Source organism: Musca domestica, unplaced genomic scaffold (assembly GCF_030504385.1).
Source record: "Musca domestica strain aabys unplaced genomic scaffold, Musca_domestica.polishedcontigs.V.1.1 14, whole genome shotgun sequence".
Classification (NCBI taxonomy): Eukaryota; Metazoa; Arthropoda; class Insecta; order Diptera; family Muscidae; genus Musca; species Musca domestica.
The window spans coordinates 16149279-16169190 of NW_026712192.1; the positions used below are offsets into that span (position 1 = coordinate 16149279).

The 19912-nt window shown below is 34.0% G+C and overlaps 4 protein-coding genes across 4 annotated transcripts; 2 read left to right on the forward strand and 2 right to left on the reverse strand.

Annotated features, from left to right (window-relative positions):
• The first annotated feature begins 3967 nt into the window (after nucleotides 1–3967).
• On the forward strand, nucleotides 3968–4629 carry LOC101898599 (uncharacterized). Its single transcript, XM_005180939.4, has 2 exons — nucleotides 3968–4067; nucleotides 4259–4629. The coding sequence occupies exon 2, from the start codon at nucleotides 4265–4267 to the stop codon at nucleotides 4427–4429; it is 165 nt and encodes a 54-aa protein (XP_005180996.2). The 5' UTR covers nucleotides 3968–4067; nucleotides 4259–4264; the 3' UTR covers nucleotides 4430–4629.
• On the forward strand, nucleotides 4436–4697 carry LOC105261425 (NADH dehydrogenase [ubiquinone] 1 beta subcomplex subunit 1). Its single transcript, XM_011293154.3, has one exon. The coding sequence runs from the start codon at nucleotides 4436–4438 to the stop codon at nucleotides 4598–4600; it is 165 nt and encodes a 54-aa protein (XP_011291456.1). The 3' UTR covers nucleotides 4601–4697.
• A 2386-nt stretch (nucleotides 4698–7083) lies between these two features.
• LOC101898998 (FUN14 domain-containing protein 1) lies at nucleotides 7084–8016 on the reverse strand. The gene has a single exon (XM_005180942.4). The coding sequence runs from the start codon at nucleotides 7851–7853 to the stop codon at nucleotides 7323–7325; it is 531 nt and encodes a 176-aa protein (XP_005180999.1). The 5' UTR covers nucleotides 7854–8016; the 3' UTR covers nucleotides 7084–7322.
• Nucleotides 8017–8624: 608 nt separating this feature from the next.
• LOC101900193 (traf2 and NCK-interacting protein kinase) lies at nucleotides 8625–11355 on the reverse strand. Its single transcript, XM_011293155.3, has one exon. It carries the CDS (start codon nucleotides 11202–11204, stop codon nucleotides 8871–8873), a length of 2334 nt encoding a protein of 777 aa, XP_011291457.2. The 5' UTR covers nucleotides 11205–11355; the 3' UTR covers nucleotides 8625–8870.
• Nucleotides 11356–19912: the final 8557 nt, after the last annotated feature.

A 19912-nucleotide genomic window follows, 5' to 3' on the forward strand; every position in this document is an offset into this window, starting at 1 on the left:
ATTTGTCTACTCTTAAAAGCTCTATCAGACCAATTTTTTTACGTATGTATGGTCACATTTTCCATATGTAGAAGCTGCACATATCGTGTGATACATAAAAGACATTTCAATTGTAAAATCCATGAGTAAAGTACATGCGTACACTTTCGACCACAGCGAAGCCTATTTTCATCGGAAAACTATATGGTCTTTTCCAGAACTGCAAGAATGTAATAGTTTTTACTACTATAACCGATTTTCCCTTTATGATATCAAAAACTTATTGCAAAGCTAGTAGATTCTTGCAGGTTCTCGAACAGCCCAATAATTTAATCAATTTGTTGTGTGAAAATATATAAAATTAAATTTGCCGAAAAATACATCCATAGGGTAAGGTTTTTTAAATACCATATAATCACAATGAAATCAAAGGATATAAAAAGCATATGAAAGTGACAGCACATATGTAAACCCCATTCCATCTGATAATGCCTTAATTACAACATTCTTATTGTAGTAGGAGACACAGGACATTTGACATATGATTTGACATACTGCAACCCATTAGGAATCTAGTAGTACGTTTAGATTTACAAATCCTCTCGATCTCAAATGTCAATTCCATAGCGTATAAGCATGGTACAAGAATACAGGTAGTCGCATCGGCACAGCTGCTGGGACAATGAACTGTCAAATCGATTTTGGAATTGAAAATGTTGAATGAAAAATTATTAAAATTTGTAAAAATTGTTGAAAAGGTCATATTATATTAACCTCTGATATGCGTCGTATAAAAAAAAAATTAAAAAATACACTTATTTTTCATAAAACATTTTAAAAATTTTGACATATCAATGTTCCCAATCTTTGATGCATCTACCTATATTCTTCTACCATGCGTATAAGTTAAAATCACATCCACTCAACGCTTAAAATTGGCATTTGAAATCGAGTGGATTTAGTAGTCTAAACGTGTTGAAAATATCATATCAAAAATGCAGTTGAGATTCCATCGATCGTCTTGTTTGACTTGCAAGCTAAATACTTCCATTTTATTGTAAGAAGAACTACATATTGTAGCACTACACATATAAATACAAAGCGATCTGCCAAACCTTTACTAAATTTCTCTATTTACATCTAATATTTTGACGGGAACTGCTACGTATTGGACGTACTGGATCTATTACGAGGGCTTCGCCTACACTTGTTCCCTGTAGTTAGTTATATCTATGGTACAATTACAAAGGTAATCTCTTACTATATATTATAATTTTTTATTTCATGTCCCTTCATTGTCAAATTTATATTATGTAATTCTTTCTTAAATACGGGCGTAAAGCTGGCAAGATTTTTCCTTTTATTTCAGACCAAATATTTTGTTACTTTCACGCCTTTTAGAGGGTATAAAAGTCAAAGAAGAATATAATCTAAAACAAAACACATGTTAGTCTAATATGTCATGTAAGACTTATTTATGGAATGGTTGAATTTGGTTTCGCCTAGGACAAGTGTGAAGACAATATCACGTCTTTTTTGCTACAATACTTGTAAAAGTTTGTCATTCCTCATTTTAGTCGAATTTGCATTGTCAAAACAATTTGTCAGCGAAGTTTTCGTTTTAGTACAGAATCCATATAGCAGTTATTGTGAAGATTTTGGCAACATTTTTAGCTAGTAATTCTGGGGATTTGACCCCTAAAGGTGGACCTAAGGTAAAACCTTATTCGGGGCCTACACAAGAACCAAAATGACCGGAAACGCTTACTAAAGATGAAGGGTTTGAAATCTTTATATTAATATGGTAAATTCCAAGAACAGCTAAATAAACTTGGTGTTCCATAAATATGGAACGTAGAACCAAGAAACTTCAAAAATATAAGTATATTTATTATCATTTTTTTCAAAATTATTAATTTGTCAAAATTTATGTTAATAATTCCATTGTATATACACAAATTAAATATGGGAACCTTTTTTCTATTTGACAAGGTAAATTACAGAAAATACCGAGATGGATATGCTTTTTTGAAATGACTTTACCTTCTTAATTTTTGCCATGCGAACATGCATAAATCGGCTTAGAATGCAATTCAAAGGAGTAGTTTATCTTCGAATGAATTAGGAAAAATGCAACTCTGTACTCAAGTTTTTAATCATAAAACATATGGTTGGGTTTATATTAGAATTTTTCATAAAATGTTGTATATTGGATGAAACCCACAAGATATGAATGAAATGAAATACCACAGAATGGTATCCAAGGTGGTAGAATAATATTGTTTAAAATCGCAAAACTTATTACCTATTTCACTCGAACAATGCATTTTTGCTGCATTTGAACTTGAAATAGTTTCAAATTGTCAATATTTTTTAAAATGATGTTCTATATATTTCAAAAGATTTATTTCGTTTTTGCAACATGGTAGAATAATACAGGTAACAGCAAATGTTGCTGCACAACAGAAGTCAACAACAAGTGTCACAGTTATATGTCCAAAAATGTAAAAAAACAATTAAATTTCAATAAATTATTTTAATTTAAAAAATATACATTTTTGGAATTTGGATTATTACATTTATAATGACTATTATTAGTCAAACAAGTGTTCACTTTTAACGACAGTGAAATTTTTTATGAAATTATCATTTATAATTTACTAGCCGAACCCGGTGCGCTTAGCTACACCTTTTTACTTTATATGCATCATCGTATCATTATATCATGTATCGAATATTTGTTGGTTTAAAAAAATAAAAAAAAAACTCAACGTTTTAAAAAAATAAATTGTTGTAATACTTTAATGCGTAAACAAACAAATGACTCGGTATACCGATTATGCCAGGAACAGCTGACCATGAACATGCCAAATTTAGTCCGCATACACGAAGGGTTTGCCTGACTTCCGCCAATTTTGTGTATGTTTTGAAAATGTCTTTGGTTACGCTTTTTAATGCTGTGCCCATGGTACAATAAGGAGGTAGAACAGCTTCCTAAAACTACAGAAACACAGCTCTGAGGCTATGCCCGCTTCCTGTCAAATTTGAATGCAACAAGTTTTTTCCATTTGTTTAATATTTTTCCTTATTTTTAAAATCAGTAAAACAGCGGAAGAAATGAATGAAATGCCTAGATCTTAACAGTTCTATCTTTCAATTCCATGACAAAACTGGTGAATAGCTTTAATGCACGTCTCGCCATTTACGCGTCTTCCAGTCATTGTTTTTGAAAATATTCTGTTTTTATTTTTCAAAACAATAAATACATACACAAAATTGGCAGAAGTCGGTAACACTTCAAAAAAAAATGTAATCAGCTGGTAGCTTTACCTTACCATTTTATTGTACCATGCATGGTACAATGATATCAAGGTAGGGCTATGATACCATATGATTTTAATTTTTTTATTTTCTTGGCCTAATATGTCATCTTTATTTGTTTATGTATGTGTTTTGTAACAAAAAATTGTTCAGAAAAAATGCAATTTCGTGTGTTTTCAAAATGTTCATTTCAACGCATGCATCGACAAAATCTAGAATTTTTGTAGCGAAATAATCCTTTAGAGATATATAGTACATGATTTTGAAAAGAAGTGTTGACCTTTCATTCAGTTATCGCGATTTTCAATTATTTATTCAAAATAAATGCAACAAGTTGTTTGATTTTTTATTGTTTTGATACTAATTCTGACATTACAAGCCAAACAGGTAGACCTCTATACTTGCAATTTTTCAAAGTTGACCTACCTTCTCTTCATTGTACCATGGTACCATGCTTATTATAATATATTGGATGATGCATTATTAACAAATTTTGTTGCTTTCAAAATTGCGTTTTTTCTAATTTAATCAAAATGCTCATTCTTGTATTAGTTGTATTATGTGCTAGTGTAAACAGCCTTGAGAACTCTTGCTTGATTTTCATATGCTACGTTGACGTTACGTTTACATTTTAAATGCTGGCTAACACAATTTCATTTTTTATTACGCTTGGCAATACCACCAAGACGTCAAATAAGGAAATAAGAAACGTCAAAACAAAAAGAAGAAAAAAAGAAAAATAATCTAAAAAACACGCAAAATTTTAGGTGAGTTGTGTGAGGAAACTGTTTGTTAATTCCTAAAAATAATAAAAAAAGAATTGAGTATGCAGTAAATAACTCCTAAAATTATCGGCAATAAATCTAAAGTATTTTTAAATGAATTTACAAACTCACCATCGACAAAATTGTACAAACTTTTTCTGGAACTTACGTAATGTCTTGTGTTTCCTTTGCAGCACTTCATGGCCGGTAGTGTTGTTGCACGTCTGGCAAGAAAATACGGAGCTGTTATATTCTTTCCTACCGTCACCGTTACAACTATCTACGCCGACTGGTCTCACACCCAGCAGTGGAAGCGTGAACAAAAAGAAATTGCTAAAATCCAAGAGCTCTTGAAGCACCAATAGATCAAAATGGTTTTGGGTCTTGATAAACGCTACGTTTGGGGTGTACTTCCCTTGCTTGGCTTCGCCATTGGTCACTTCCTGGATCAGAAGGAAACCGAGCGTATGACCAGATTCAGAGACAAAAGTGCTTTGTATGGTCGTCCCGAGGGTCGGGCACAGCCATCCTGGTAAAACAGCTCTGTGATGGATTAGAGTTTAAATTGTAAATTTATACGAAATAATCGAAAAAAGGTTTAAAATAAAAATAATGCGATCTGTCGCTTAGAAAGCTATTTTTGTATTGACATTCGGTATTTAAATGGATTTAAAAAATTCATCAGAAGTGCAACGTTTTATAATGTAGCTTAATCCATTTGAGTAAACTCGGAACTATAGAATCTATAAATTAACGCAATTATATTTTTAGGATTTACAGGATGCGTCCCGCAAAAGGTTGTTTCCAAATAATATAAAGACCAGTAAAAAATGAAAAAATAAATCGGGACCGATTATATGAAACCGTACACCACTGTATGTTTAGAAGTGGCTTTAGGCTTTTTTTTTTGGATTTATTGCAAAGTAATCGTTCCAGTAAGATGGTTATTGATCGGTATTTAAATTTGGATGGAACATACATGTGTGTGGGACCTATGTCTGAATCGTTTTCTCTCGTACCAAATTATAATTTCTATGATCGGACCTAAATCGCATGTTACAAACTTCATCTTATATAAAGAAAAAATACCAGGTTGAATCATTAACACCAAATCGGAGGGAAAGTATACGAACGTTATTTCTTAATAGCCAAAAATTGGCTGAGGTATTTTAATCTCAGGCAGTTCCAGTCACTCAATAATTCAATGAGCGTAATTCTCTCAGTACCACTGAAGAAAAACAGTGACATCAGAGAGTAACCAATAGGGAACATAAAAGTAAGACTCTTTGTTTGATCTTGTTCTAGGCTTAGGCATAGTACATTCGTTCTAAGTCGAGGCTCGCCAACTTGCAGCATTAATTCAACGCCTTGTGCTAAATTCCATATGGTTCAGGAAGACATTATACATTCTTTGCATAATAAATGTAAATTGGATTAAAATCTATATGACATCTGAGTTCAAATCTGAACCGATTATCGTCAAATAGGGTTTATTACTGGGCCGGAAAAATTAACAGTGCCAAATCAATGGAGCCAAAAATACAATTTGTACATTATTTACAAAAATGCTTGTGCTTAAATCGACAAATGCAGAAATATGGGTCTAACATGTCCATTGTATGTTACAAACAATGTCACAGTCATAATGTATGGTATATGAACACCTGGATGAAAACTAATTATATATAAAACCAGTAAAGTGCAAAAGTCGCACAGGGTCGGCTTGTTGATTCCCTACACCACCTACAAACATCAAACTGGATAAACCAAATATATGAGAGCTATAGCTATATCTGAAACCATTCCGCCAAAATTTGCTTCTTTGATCGTATGCTCCAAAAATTCATCCAACTGTGTCTGATTTGACACAAGACAAGCTATATCTAAATCAAAGCCAATTTCCATAAAATTTGGCAGAAGTATTTCTGAGTTGCATCTGATATCCTGTACCAAATTTTGTGCATATTGCGGCTGAGAGAATACCTAAATAGCAAGTCGGATGAAACATATACATGGAAGCTATAAATATATGTATACCGAATTTCCCCAAATTTGTCACACTTATTCCTAGGCTAAATCTCGTCCTATTTTCCTAAAATTACAAATTGGGTTCACAATAAAAGACAAATCATATGAAGACGTATATGGGAGCTTTATCCAAATTTGGTCCGATTATATCCAATTGCAATAAGGTTCATTCTTGGGTCTAACAAATGTTTCGTACTGTTTTACCAAAATACATGGAAAGGCGGACAGAGCGACAGACATGTCGACTCAGAATTCTGTGCAAATCACCAAAAGGAACTATGGGTCTATCTCGCTTCCTTCTTCATGTTACAAACAAATGTAGAAAAACATTATACCCTGTACCAAAGTAGGACGTAGGGTATAAAAACATATTTTAACATTTATATAGACATCAACAACATTTGGTGATGAAAGCGGAACAAAAAATGCTTAATGTAGTCGAAGAACTCAAACATTTTAAAGTTTAACTAGATTTTTCACCGTTTTGCGTGTAACTTGTTTTCTGAGGGTGGAGCGATCATTTATGTCACGGCCAAAAATATCCTAAAACTCTTCTCAGTTTTCTTAAATATATGCCAGATTTTATCTTCGTTGTACGAAAAAGATATTTCCACAGCTATTAGAAATTGGTCTAATCTCGGCAAATCTTACCCCTGTAATGATTGTAGACTTAAACTAACTTTTTTATTTAATCCCCACAGAATAGCACCCATCACCTATCTACCGCAAAAAAAATGTTTGTTTACATATCTGTTATCTAGCTTGGTTTTTTGAAGAAATTTTATGCACATTCATTTATATGGCGGTCATATACATGTGACAATGTTGTATACTACACCTCTGCTCTACATATTGATGCGCATTTTTGTCTTATGTCTACATACTAACAAAAAATAATAAAATGCGTTATATAAATGTGACTAGCCAGAACATTGTTAAAATTTGAGTATTTTTTCCTTGGCTGATACACCAAATTGAACAATTCCCATAATTTAGGTATATTTTTGTTGGTTTTTATTCGATTGAACGCATTTTAATACTAGTTTAAAACATACATTAATATTTAGAAATATTACATACATATAAATTATAAATATCCTTTGTAAATATTAAATAAGTGCTTGAAATTAGGAGTTTAGGGGGAAATGAAATAAGGACGAAAAAGGGAGAAAAATAAATCACTTCAAAATCCACATTTATGCAATTACTTTCATGGCGTGTTATTACTATTTAAGAGCTCGCAATGCCCAATGCAACACCACCTACGAAGGCAGTTAGGAAAATGTGCAAATCATTTATTTTTGGACCATTCTCATCGCCAATGAGAGAGCTGTACCATTTCTTGGCCTTCTTTGTCTTGTTCCTGAGTAGCTCTTCGGCACGATCTAACTTGCGGTCCAATGACCTTTCGGCCTTGTCCACCCATGATTTTTCCTGGCCGGTAACAGCCTCCTCTACTTTATCGGTAACTTTGTCCAATTTTCGGCAAATCTTGGACCAATCGATTTCAATCACGCCCTCTTGATGTGCAATCTCCATGAGTATGATGCCACCGCCAATTGCAAAGGCGGCAAATTTGCCAACTTTCATTGTGGCAAAGCCAGTTGCCCATCCAGCAGCAGCTCCAATGCCAATTTGTGCATATGCCGATCGGGAGCTGATGTCGCCCAAGATTCCTCCCAAAAACTTAGATGCGTCATCGGACATTTTTTCAATGTTTTTATTTGTTTGGTTCTTCTGTGATTTCGCCCAATCGCTCATAATATGTATTAATGCAAAGCAAACAAACTTTTTCGCGTTCTTAACAGGTAATAACGATTTTTGCTTCCTTTTTGATGCAATTTATCGGAGAGAAAACGCAGGTGATCTAATAGATATGCAATTCTTTTCGTCTGAATATAGAGAACTGAGTTGAAGAAAAAATGTTTAACGGCGTGAATAACAAAGTGGTTTACAAAGTCGATGTGCGGGGACTAGGCTAACGCCGACAAAATGACTGTTTGTTGGCCATTTAGAGAACCTCTTTCTTTCTTTAAAAATACCGCAGCATTTAATAAAAACAAAAAAAAATGATAAGCAATCTTGTTGAATTATTCCAAAATATAAGAATAAATATAATCCATACAAAATTTTTTCCTAAGTGTTTGTTTTTAGCGGTGTTATCAAATATACGTTAAAGGTCTTGCCAACTGAAGATGAGTAGCTTCCGGATACCTCCTGATGCCATGTTCTATTTTTAAATGAATGTTACCAGATTTAAGTATTTGGTAAGGCATATGACTTTTTTGGTCAATTTGGTATATATAAGAAACTAGTTTCTTGGTCTATTCCAGAACTGCAAGAATGTAAAAGTGGTATTTTTGGCGATACTTTCCAACCAAACATTTTGGGTTTTTGTGGATTTACTCCTCCCAAACAATAATCAATATGGGTATATCCCCCATATAAATATTTGGACATGATTCAAGTATTCGCAACGCTCCCTTCGAAAGTTAAAAACCCACACTCTCGATAATAAAATGATATAAACAATTGGTTTACATAGATATTTCAAAACAATTTATTATAAATGTTTGCTTGTCGTCTAATAATTTATATTAAAAAATTATTAATCAGTTTATTTAATGTCTATATTAAACTATATCTTAAAATTATTGGAATTATTTCCAAATCACAAATCTTAATTGTTGTATTTTAATTCCTTGGAAGAACATATACCCATGGCAAGAGAGTAAGGGAGGGAGGGGAAAAGTCAATCAACCAATGAACACCACACTTTCAAAGTACAATCTGTTCCCGCATTCCAATGGGACCATGATGATTTGTTGGTGCCATTAGTGAACGTCGCATACGATTACGCTGCAGGGTGTTACGTTCACGAACCGATTGACGTATTTTGTGGCGAGGAGCCATGCTGCCTTCATTGCCGGCAGCATTCATCGCGGCCAACATCTCAAAGGCAGCCTTTTTATGTTCTTTGGTCCAAATGTTGGTCAAATCTGCAGTTTCACATTTCGAAAGAATGCGTTCTTCTTTATGTGGCTGCGGGGCAAGACGTTCTTGGGCCGTTGTTACTTTTTCAATGATTAATGGTGCTGATGTTGGTGGCAGTGTTGATGGGGCAGATTTGTTTGTTTGATTATTGTTGGGCGCCATTGGCTCCTTGTTATTGTTACGACTTAAACCGAATATCGAAAGAATCGATTTGCGGCGATTTGTGGTCGATGATCCAGCGGAGGTTGCAGAATTTGTGGTACTTGAACTTTCATTGGAGTCATCGCTGCCCTTACTCGATACACTGGTTTGCATTTGATTCGCACTGATGGCAGCCGATAGTTTACATGGCTTAGACTCAATGTCATAGGTAATGAACTTCTTGGGTGATTGAAATGTGACTTTACGTAATGCAGGAAAGGCTTTCGGGGCGGGCAGTGAAGCCAAGTTTAGTTTGGCCACTGTGGGTTCATGCAGTAAAGTGGTGTCGGTGGGTTCGATAGTACAATATGTCTCATCGGGATTTACTGGTTTTCGGGGTGGTATTGGTGGTGGCAGTTCTGAGGCTGGTCTCATATCTGGCAGTGATATCCGTGATCTTTCATTAACACTGGATGGTCGTTGATTGGAATTTGTTTTGGCTATTTGATTTTCATTGAATGCCTTATATTTTTCCATCAGACTTTGTTCGAAGGCTATTAAGCGTTTTTCTTTTTCATTAAGTTGTTGTTCTCTGGAATTAAGAGCTTCTTCCCTTTGTCGAAGCAAAGATTCCTGTGCACGAATTGCGTGTAGTCTTTCCTGTAGAACTCCATCGAATATATCTCTTGTCAACACATCTGGGGATAGGTCAACGCAATGTTCTTCTTGGGGAAAATATCGGGGTTTTATTGTCTCATCTATTGTGGCATATTCTTCTCGTCGTATAGTTTCATATAACTCTGGATCTGAAACTTGTAATTTTGGATTAATTGGGAATATTCTACGTTTGGCTGAGTAGAATAACTCCTCTCGCAGGTCGGGTGTAAAAACGCCCGTTATACTCAAACGTCGTTGACCATAACCTTCGTGAAAACTATTCTGCTCGGAATACACAGTGCTGGAGAAATCACGCAGGGGGCTATATTCCAATTTACATCGAACATCGCGTTCATCTGTGGTCACATAAAAATCTTGCTCCACACTCTCAATGTCGATCAAGCGGGGGAATTGGTTACCCAAATCATTGATGTTACGTACCAGAATTGGATGTCTGGATATAACTTCAATGCTGGGTCGCTGTTCATATTCCACCTCCAGCATAAAGGCAATAATCTCTTGCAGATCTTTGGAATAGATTTCGGGAATTTTACTGAACTTTCCATTTGAAATATTTGCAGAAAGTTGGGTAAATTCTTTGCCCTTAAATGGAGGACGCAGAGCACACATTTCATAGATCAAACATCCCACAGCCCATACATCCGATTTGCGATCGTATTTTGAACCCTTCACCATTTCCGGGCTCATGTAGTAGGGTGTGCCAACAAAGGTTTCCGCAAATGATTCGTTGCGCTTCAGCATACGGGCCAATCCAAAATCTCCCAATTTCACATTGCCCTCCAGGTCGAGGAAAATATTGGCTGGTTTAATGTCGCGATGCAAAATTGTGCCTTCTTTGATTTTATTGTGGCACACCTGCAGGGCCCGACACAGCTGAAATAGAACTCTCCAAATGTAACGCTCCTCGAAACGTTTATTCTCAGCCTTTGCTTTGGCTATGAGCTGGGACAAATCGCCACCTTCACAGCATTCCATAACAATGAATATGGATTTGGCCTCATGATTGACCAAATGATGATAGTATTGAACAATGTTGGGATGTTGCAATTGCCGTAGCACACGTATTTCCGAAACAAGCGACTCCTTTTGCGATTCACTTAGCTCATCGTAGTCCATGCCTTTCCAGGCAAACAACTCGCCCGTTTCCTTGTCACGCACCTTAAAACATGTTCCGAAGGCACCGTTGCCAATTACCGATATAACTTCATAGTCTTGTAATGTTTTCTTGGCAAACTGAGAACTGATATCCAAGTCATGGGAGGAGGATGATGATGAGGTTTTCATTTTTTCGACACTCATTTTGTTCTCATTTATTTTGTGCGCTCCATACAACCGTACCGTACAATCTCTAAAATTCAACTGATTTTCAACTGGCACCAAGTGAAATGATTTGAGCCGATGCCGATGTCCAAGACAAAAATCTCTCTACCTGACGAGAGAGCACTCTTCATTGAAAGGAAATCTAAATCCCGGCTTGAAGCGGCGCACAGTAGGTGTGGGGATTTTGGTTACTCTTCTTCATTACACACTGGATATAGGCTTTCTGAGAAGGGTACAACACGCACACATACCAGCATACTTAAATGTTTGTATACAATATTAACAGCGATAAACAATGTTTGTCCACCACCACCACCGGCACCAAACAGGTATGGAAGCAGAGATTTGATCTCTTCGATGTTCAGAACAACCCAACAATGGGACAAAACAATTGTAAGTGTTTGTATGTTTGACTAACTATGACTATGTATGTAGCTAGCTGACTGACTGTTAGGCTCCATGTTGAGTTACCGGTTTCATGGCACTTTTCGCTCCCACACTCTCTCTCTCTCTCTCTGTCTCTACGTGATGTATACAAATAAAAACCGTTGGATCTAATCTTCGACGTGATCAAGTCAGCACGCCTTCTATGGCATGGCTGTTGTTATTATTGTCTTGTACCTTTGTATAGAAAATCTTTAATTGGTTTGTATTGTTTTGAAATTTTAATTTTCCATTTTGTGATAAAGAAGAAAAAAAATAAACGGACTTGACCTTACTTTTGTGGCCTTACGTGTTAGATGGGCATAGATGAAAATAGGAAATTTTTTTCTGCAAATCCTTTGTGTGTCTCGACAGTTACGTGAGAAAACTGATAAATACTATGATTACGGATAGTTTCCTCTTACATTGGTGTAACATGATATTGTTTGTTGTCTATCCGTATCCTTGGTAATTTCAGCACAATTGAAGACCACAATCATCTTAAAAGATTTGAAGTTATACTGTTTTAAGGTTCGAAGGATTTTGGTCACAAAAAAGATTTAGAGGTTTCTTAGTTGGTATTTGTGTGACATAAGTTCGCATACTGTACACAAGTATTTAGAATTTAAAGGAAATGGAGAATGTCGGCTACATTCTACGTGATAAGTCGACAAAGACTATTGTAGTTTAAGAGGGCGTTTTATTGCAAAACACATTTTTACGGTACAAAACTTCTCTTTCGGGTTGTGCTATCAATGGTATAAGAAGAAATTGAAATCTAGCGAAGTACCACGCATCCCGCCAGTATGCTACTCGTTTCCCTCCAGTTATACCTGATACTTCCTCATAATGGTGGCGCCCGATGGACCAGTTGCATGTAATTCATAAAAGATTCTCTTTATAAATTTTACTTTATAAATATCAGATCATTGAATAGAAACCGTCCACTGTCCTAGATGTACGTACAATTCTATAAAAGGTATGTACGGTAACCCAACATTTTGTGGTGCGATGACTCATAAGTTCTGTAAATAAGAGCGAGTAACACAATTGACAATTGGGTTAGTGAAAGTTTGCATAATTTTACTGGAAAAACTTACTCATTAAAATTTATCCGGTAACATCAACAAAAATAGCTGCATTCTGGCGGATGAAAATATATTTCCAAATTTCTGTACTATACCATTAATACTGTATTATACCATTAAATAACTTATTTTTCGCTACTAATTTATGTGACACATTTTTAGCTATTATTTGTGATCACTTTTGTAAGGGTGGATTAATAAAAACTTTAAAACGCTCCTAACTCCTTAAATATTGAGTTTTCGGCGTTTTTAGCTATTAGTTGTGATAAATTTTGTAAGGAGGATTTAATTTTCGATAACTTTTTGTAATATTTTGACGTGAGAGAGAACATTTTCTCAGTAAATGTTACTAGAAAAGTTATCGTACATTACTCAGTTTGTTTTTAATTTGCGGTAGAGCGTTAAAATACAACACTGTTGTCAGCTACAAGTGACGGCCAAAAAAGGCTACAATGTTGTCACGATTTAAACTTTGATTTGTTTCACCCTTAAAGGCATCATCGTATGTGTTGTGACTTTTATTACCCAAGTGTATTTCCGTATGTATGTCAAAATTGCAATTTCTCATAATTTTTACTATCACACATTTGCATATGTTTTTTATGTCCCTTGATTACATTGTGATTGTATTGCAGCTTATAAAAAATCATAATACTTTGTAAATGAATTTTTACCGCAAATTTATGGTCTGGTCCAGAATTGCAAGCGTGTAAAAGTTTTTTTCTATGATATCGGAAAAATTAGATGCAAAATTAGATTCATACAGGTTCTGACACAAACCATTAATTTTTTTTTTATATTTTTACACAACAAACCCAAAACACGTTTGAATTAAATATATATTTCCGATCGATTTTTGTGATCGAAAAAGTACGCACGTACTTTACTCATGTATTTCACAACCGAAATGTCGTCCATGTATTACTTGTATTACTACATATGGAAAATTGGATATTACATATGTAAAAAAATTTGGTACGATAGGGCCTTACGATCTACCAATAGAAATAATAATAATAATAATTATAATTATAATAATAATAATAATAATAATAATAATAATAATAATAATAGTAATAATAATAATAATAATAATAATAATAATAATAATAATAATAATAATAATAATAATAATAATAATAATAATAATAATAATAATAAGAATAATAATAATAGTATATTGTTATCGGAAGTGTCTGTTAACACAAAATCGGTTAAAGAAATAATCTTTGACAGTTATTTTATTGAGAGTTGACAAATTCTTACCAGACAAATTAGTCTTTTTCTTCTTTTAAGCTAAATGCTGAAATCATTAAATTACATAACATTTGGTGATACCGTAGGGAGGAAAATTTCGAATTAGAAATAATTCTGGTGAAAAGTGTTGATAAAATGGTCTAAATAGCGAATATATGGGAACTATATAATGTCGTGGACCTGTACATGAAATTTTCTGACATTACCATGGTACACCAAGGTAATCTCATGGTACAATAAGGAGGTAGAACAGCTTCGTAAAACTGCAGAATTACAGCCCTGAGGCTATGCCCGCTTCCTGTCAAATTAGCATGCAAACAAGTTGTTTTCAATTATTCCATAATTTTCCTCATTTTTAAAATCAAGTAAAAAGCGGGAAAAATTAGTGAAATGTTCGATCTCTCAATTGCATGGAAAAAACTTGCGAATAACTTCAGAGACCGTCCCGCAATGTACGCGTCTTCCAATCATTGATTATGAAAGTATTTTGTTTTTATTTTTCAGAAAAAAATTGTTATCAGCTAGTAGCTCTACCTATTGTATTATGGGTAATCTCATGCTATCTTACGATATCATTTTTTTTTATTTTTTGTTCCTTCATTGTCATGGGTATATTTTGTAGTTCTTCCTTAAGTATTAACATACCGCTGGTAAGAAACTTACATTTATTTTCGAACAAATATTTTTTGATTGCCATCTCTTATTATTAGAAAATTGTCAGCGTAAGTTTTCGTTTTATTACTGAATCCATATCCAGCGGATATTCTGTAGGTTTTGGCAAGATTTTTTCAGCTCGGATCCTAGGGGTTTGATCCTTAAAGGGGGGATTTAAGTAAAACATAATTCGAGGCCTAGACAAGAACTAACATCACCGAAAACGTTTGCTTAAGATGAAGCGGTTGAAATATTTATCTTTATATTTTTTAAGTCCAATAACAGATAATTAAACGTACAGTATTCCTAAGATATGGAACGTATATGTTTTTTATGTGAAAATAAATGATTATTTATTATTTTTGCAAAATCTGCCACTCGACATACGAAAATATTTAAGATATGATAATAGATTTTATTTAAAAAATGACAAGATCAAGTTCGTGCATGGTAGAATTAAGACCATCATATGTTTATGTGGCGTTTCCACTGCACTTGATTCGCTCTCTATTCGTTGTTTGACCCTTAACTATGAAAAAACTACTTAATTCTTCACACAACATTTCCTGAGCGAACACTCATATTTGTAGATTGTTCAAATCAAATCACTCTCAGGACAACGAAAAAATATGTCCCATCCCTAACAAATGAGAGCATTTATCGAAAAAATTAATTATGACATTTAAAAATTGAAAATAGAAAAATTTAATGAAATTTTGAAAAATTTTGGGAAGACTGAAATTTATGAATGAAAACTAAAATGTCGAATAGCGTATGTACATTCATACTTGTAAGCCATCATCCACATCAAATATGCCTGATGAGCCGCTTAACCAACGGCGAAACGCGTCGCATAGTGGTGAGTGTGTGATAGTGTCTATCTGGCTTTCCTTTTCACTGCAAATTTCAGATCATTAAGCTCGTCTCGAAAGAGAAAACAAACACTTAAATCATAAAACATATGATCTTCGCCTTAACAAGGCAAAACTCGAAAGTAAATTTAGTTTTCTCTCTCATCCGAGGTACGCATTTTGTCCACGAGTTGAAATTACCACAGAAAACAGGAAACAAAAGAGGCAATATTTTCAAAATGTTTGCATCGGCAGAAAAAATGTTTGACAAGTGTCTCTCCAGCAGAATTTAAAAATAGAAAAATACAAAAATATGTTCAAAATGTCAACATTTACACAAAAAGTTTGAGACGTGAATGAAAATTATAAAATTAATGTTATAATAAATCTTTGGGAGAAAAATAATCATTTCTTCTATCCATATTAGTGAGAATTTAATGTATTTTAGTATAAATTCCCATTAAAATCAACAAACAAAATTATGAAAAACGGAATTATTTTACTATGAATTACGAATCGTGCCGTATGAACGGGTTAATTCGAGTACCTAATTCTGAGAGCGAACAACGTTGTTCGGTTTCCAATGGAAACATGCTATTAAATTTTTTTTCAAAATTATTCATTTGACAATATCTCATTGTCAAAATTTATATTTATAAATCCATTGTACATACACAAATCGGAGATGGGAAGCTGTTTTTCATGCAGTAAAATTTGATAAGCTAAATTACGGAAAATGCAAAGATGGGAATGCTTTTTTTTAAATTGTTGAAATTACCTTCTTAATTTTATCATTAGTTCGTCAGAAAAGAGCTGCCATATTGAATTTAGCAAATGAGTTTACATTTATTGTTTTGCCATGGTTCTAACATATATACGGGATTTTTAAGCCCACTAAGTGCAACTAAGTCCATAGATATGAGTCCAATAAAAGATGTTTATACAACCTAGTACTATTAAAAAACCTAATATTTATATGAATAATTTACAACGCTAAACATTTGTCTTGTTCTTTTTCTTTTCTGCGCAAACCTTTACCCAAACCTTTGATATGGTCACAAACAATCCAGCATTTTATAAGATCATAAGAATGCAACAGTCCTACAAAAAAAGCACACAAACAACTTGTGTTGGCATACAATAGCCCATTGCTTAAAATTTATGACTCTGTTTTGTTGATCGTGGTGTTGTTGCTTGTTAAAGGTGACTCCTCATTCACAACGTCTAGTAACGGACGCTTCCCTTGTCCCAAGTCAGCTAACTACGAGCAAAGATTAACGACTTGACGGCAGGCCACAGGTACCAGCGGGCGCACGCACGCACACACACAGAAACCATTTGTTCTGCTGGTTTGCACCAAAAAAAACTTTGGGAATTGTTATCATCGTGGACAACTGATGTGGAAAATTTGTGTTAAGTGCTTGTGGTGATTTTGAAATGAGAGAGCGAGAGAGATTAAACGTGCCCTTGATGCCTGTCTGCATTTCTAATCAAGAATGTATGTAGTGCATGTAAGTGTACAGTATTTCTATATCGATATGTATGGACATATGAATACACATGTCCAATGGTCACAAGTACTTGCCCCATTCACCCAAAAGTTCCAACTTTTCAAGTGGCTTTTCTTTGAAAATCAATTGAAATGTTATGCGTTGGCCTTAACAGACATTTCCACAAAATTTGTTTCCAAAATCGTGCAGACATGTGTGTATGTTTGTACACATATACATACATCTGCATAAAATCTAATAGAGTGACAGTCCACTCATAAATTGTAACATGATAGTTGTGTTCCAGTACTTTTTTAGTAGTAAAACTAGCAGAAGAGAGAACAGTTCGAAATTTCATTCTCATTTAGGTTTGCTCAAAAAATAAGGGAACGAAAAATTAGCAGAAATGCGATAAAATGTCAAAATTCAAAATTCCAAAAGTAAACAACCTAAATCGGACTGGTGAAACCTTACTGAAAAGGGCGCCAACATTTAAAAAATGAGTATTGAAGACGATAAGTTAAAATTAATAATTTATAATAATAATTAATAATCTGATTCCTCATTCAGCCAGTCCTCTTCACTGCTGGAATCATCCAAAAGTGAATACATCAGTTGCTCCATATTTTCTCTTTTTGTTATTTGCACGACAAATATTAGTTTTTCTTTAGTTTTCAAGTTGATCATTTTCTTTATTGAAATGTATCAATACATTTTTCAACCTTGTTAGCCCTGCCAATTAAATGTCAAATTTACAATATGCACATTTCTGCTCGGCCAAATTCATGTAGCTAAAACAAGCAGAAATGTGCACCACTCAGCGCCATTTTTTTCTCGAGAGAGCTGCAAGTTTTGCTAGTTTTTGGAGTACGGGAACGCGTTGTAGCAGAATTAGTGCTAATTAGTACTAATTTGCAGGTTCTGGAACACAACTGATATTATTAGAAATTTTCATGTTTGGTCGTGTCATTGGTTTATGATTGTTTGGCACTCTCTTGAATGACAGAGGCATTACCAGCTTGTTGAGGTATTGAATAATGACAACACATGGGTTAAAACCCCAAAGCATCAGAGAATGGATTGGATTTTCCAGTTTATTCCATTTTGAAGATAAGGTTTAATTTTACTGTGCTAAGTAAAGGTGAAAGTACATAAAAGGCTGTTTTGACTGGTTAAAGTCATCGGCTAGTTTCTTCGTAGAAGTTTTAGGTGCAATTAGTTCGATTTCAGCCCTATGTTCTCGTTTTTTTCCGAAGAAACCAGTCAGAAAAGTGTTTCATGTATTCTCACCTTTAATATCCCGATAAAAACCATTTTTATAAACAAAAATATATTTTTAATATTGATTTTATGGTGGGAATTATTTTGTATTCATATCGGAAGCCCAAACCAAAATAAATCATTAATTTATTCTATATAAATACACACACACATACATACATACAAGTTATGATCCTATGCATGCCTATGAAACTCGAAGTCATTGTTGACATTCATTAATTAACCACATAAATGAGCTGTACTGTGTTTGAATGAGTTTACACAAATATCTCTTCTCTTTTTGATATTTCAAGGATATTCAGGTAGAAATTTAATGCTTCGATATCAGGTAGGTAATGTTCTGCTAGTCATAAATTAGATTGTTTTAAGAAATAAACAATGATTTAGAAGATATGGAAACGGTACTCCTTTGTCTTATCTTAGAAAAAATAACACATACACGCAGTCTATGAGAATAGTACATTTGTGTATGAAATCAAATCCTTTTCCCAATTTTTTGTTTATAAAACCCGAAAAGGTAGATATTTCGTAGAAATTGTAAATAGAAAATTTGTTGTCATTTTCATGGCCTTGTTTATTTAGGTTGTACATTTCACGTCGTTGTGTTTGTCTTAATGACTTCCTATCACGTGTGACCTGTGCTAAAAATATGTACAGTGACTCAAGAAAAATATTAAATTTTTATAAATGTAAACAACAATTTGGTTAAATCTTTGTGTTGAATCGCTTTAAATTACTTAAGGTGGGAATACATACAGCGCTTTTTTGGCTGGCTTAAGTCATCGGCTGGCTTCTTTGGAAATGATCAAAGGAGCCTAGGGCCAAAATCGAACTAAGTCAACCTAAAACTCCTTTGTTCCTCTGCGAAGAAGACAGCCGATGACTTAAGCCAGCCAAATAAGCGCTTTATGTATTCCCACCTTTAGCAATTCAATTGAACATTCTCATGAGCATTTGTTTTATACACACGCATTACCTAGATGTATTTATTGCCCTAGATATAGTATATGTGGTCCTTTCAATGAATGGACTCATTAGAAGATGGCATATTAATGTCAAATTATAATGAAAAACGGTGACAGGGTTCGAGCGTGGGTCTAGCATCGCTTTATGATGTGTCACAAAATATTTCATGCCAGGACTTCAAACTGCTTATTACCCACACCTTTATTCTATGAACATTTTTCATCGGTGTGTATGTCAAAATAGCCATTTTACATATGACTCATAATTCTTGCTATCACACGTTTGCATTAACTTTGTAATTCCGTTTGATAACATCCCTAAATATTTGTCGTAGACCCCATAAAGTATATATATTCATAATCACCATAAAATTCTAAGTCGATTTAACGATGTCAGTCTGTCTGTTGAAATCATGATTGTTTATAATCAACTATTAATAATAATATTGTTCTCAAGCTGTATTATAGTTTCATTTATTTTTGGTATGTTGGGTATATATTCAATCCCAAAACATTATTGTGCACAATTATGTATGAACCCGTTATTATATTTTTAACGTTTTTTTTTTTTGACTTGGAATGTGTGAACTCCCTGAATGATGCGAAATGACGCCGCTGATTCAGTAACATGCCGCCGACAAAGCAATTGCTAGCACTTTGTTATCCGTCATATAAATG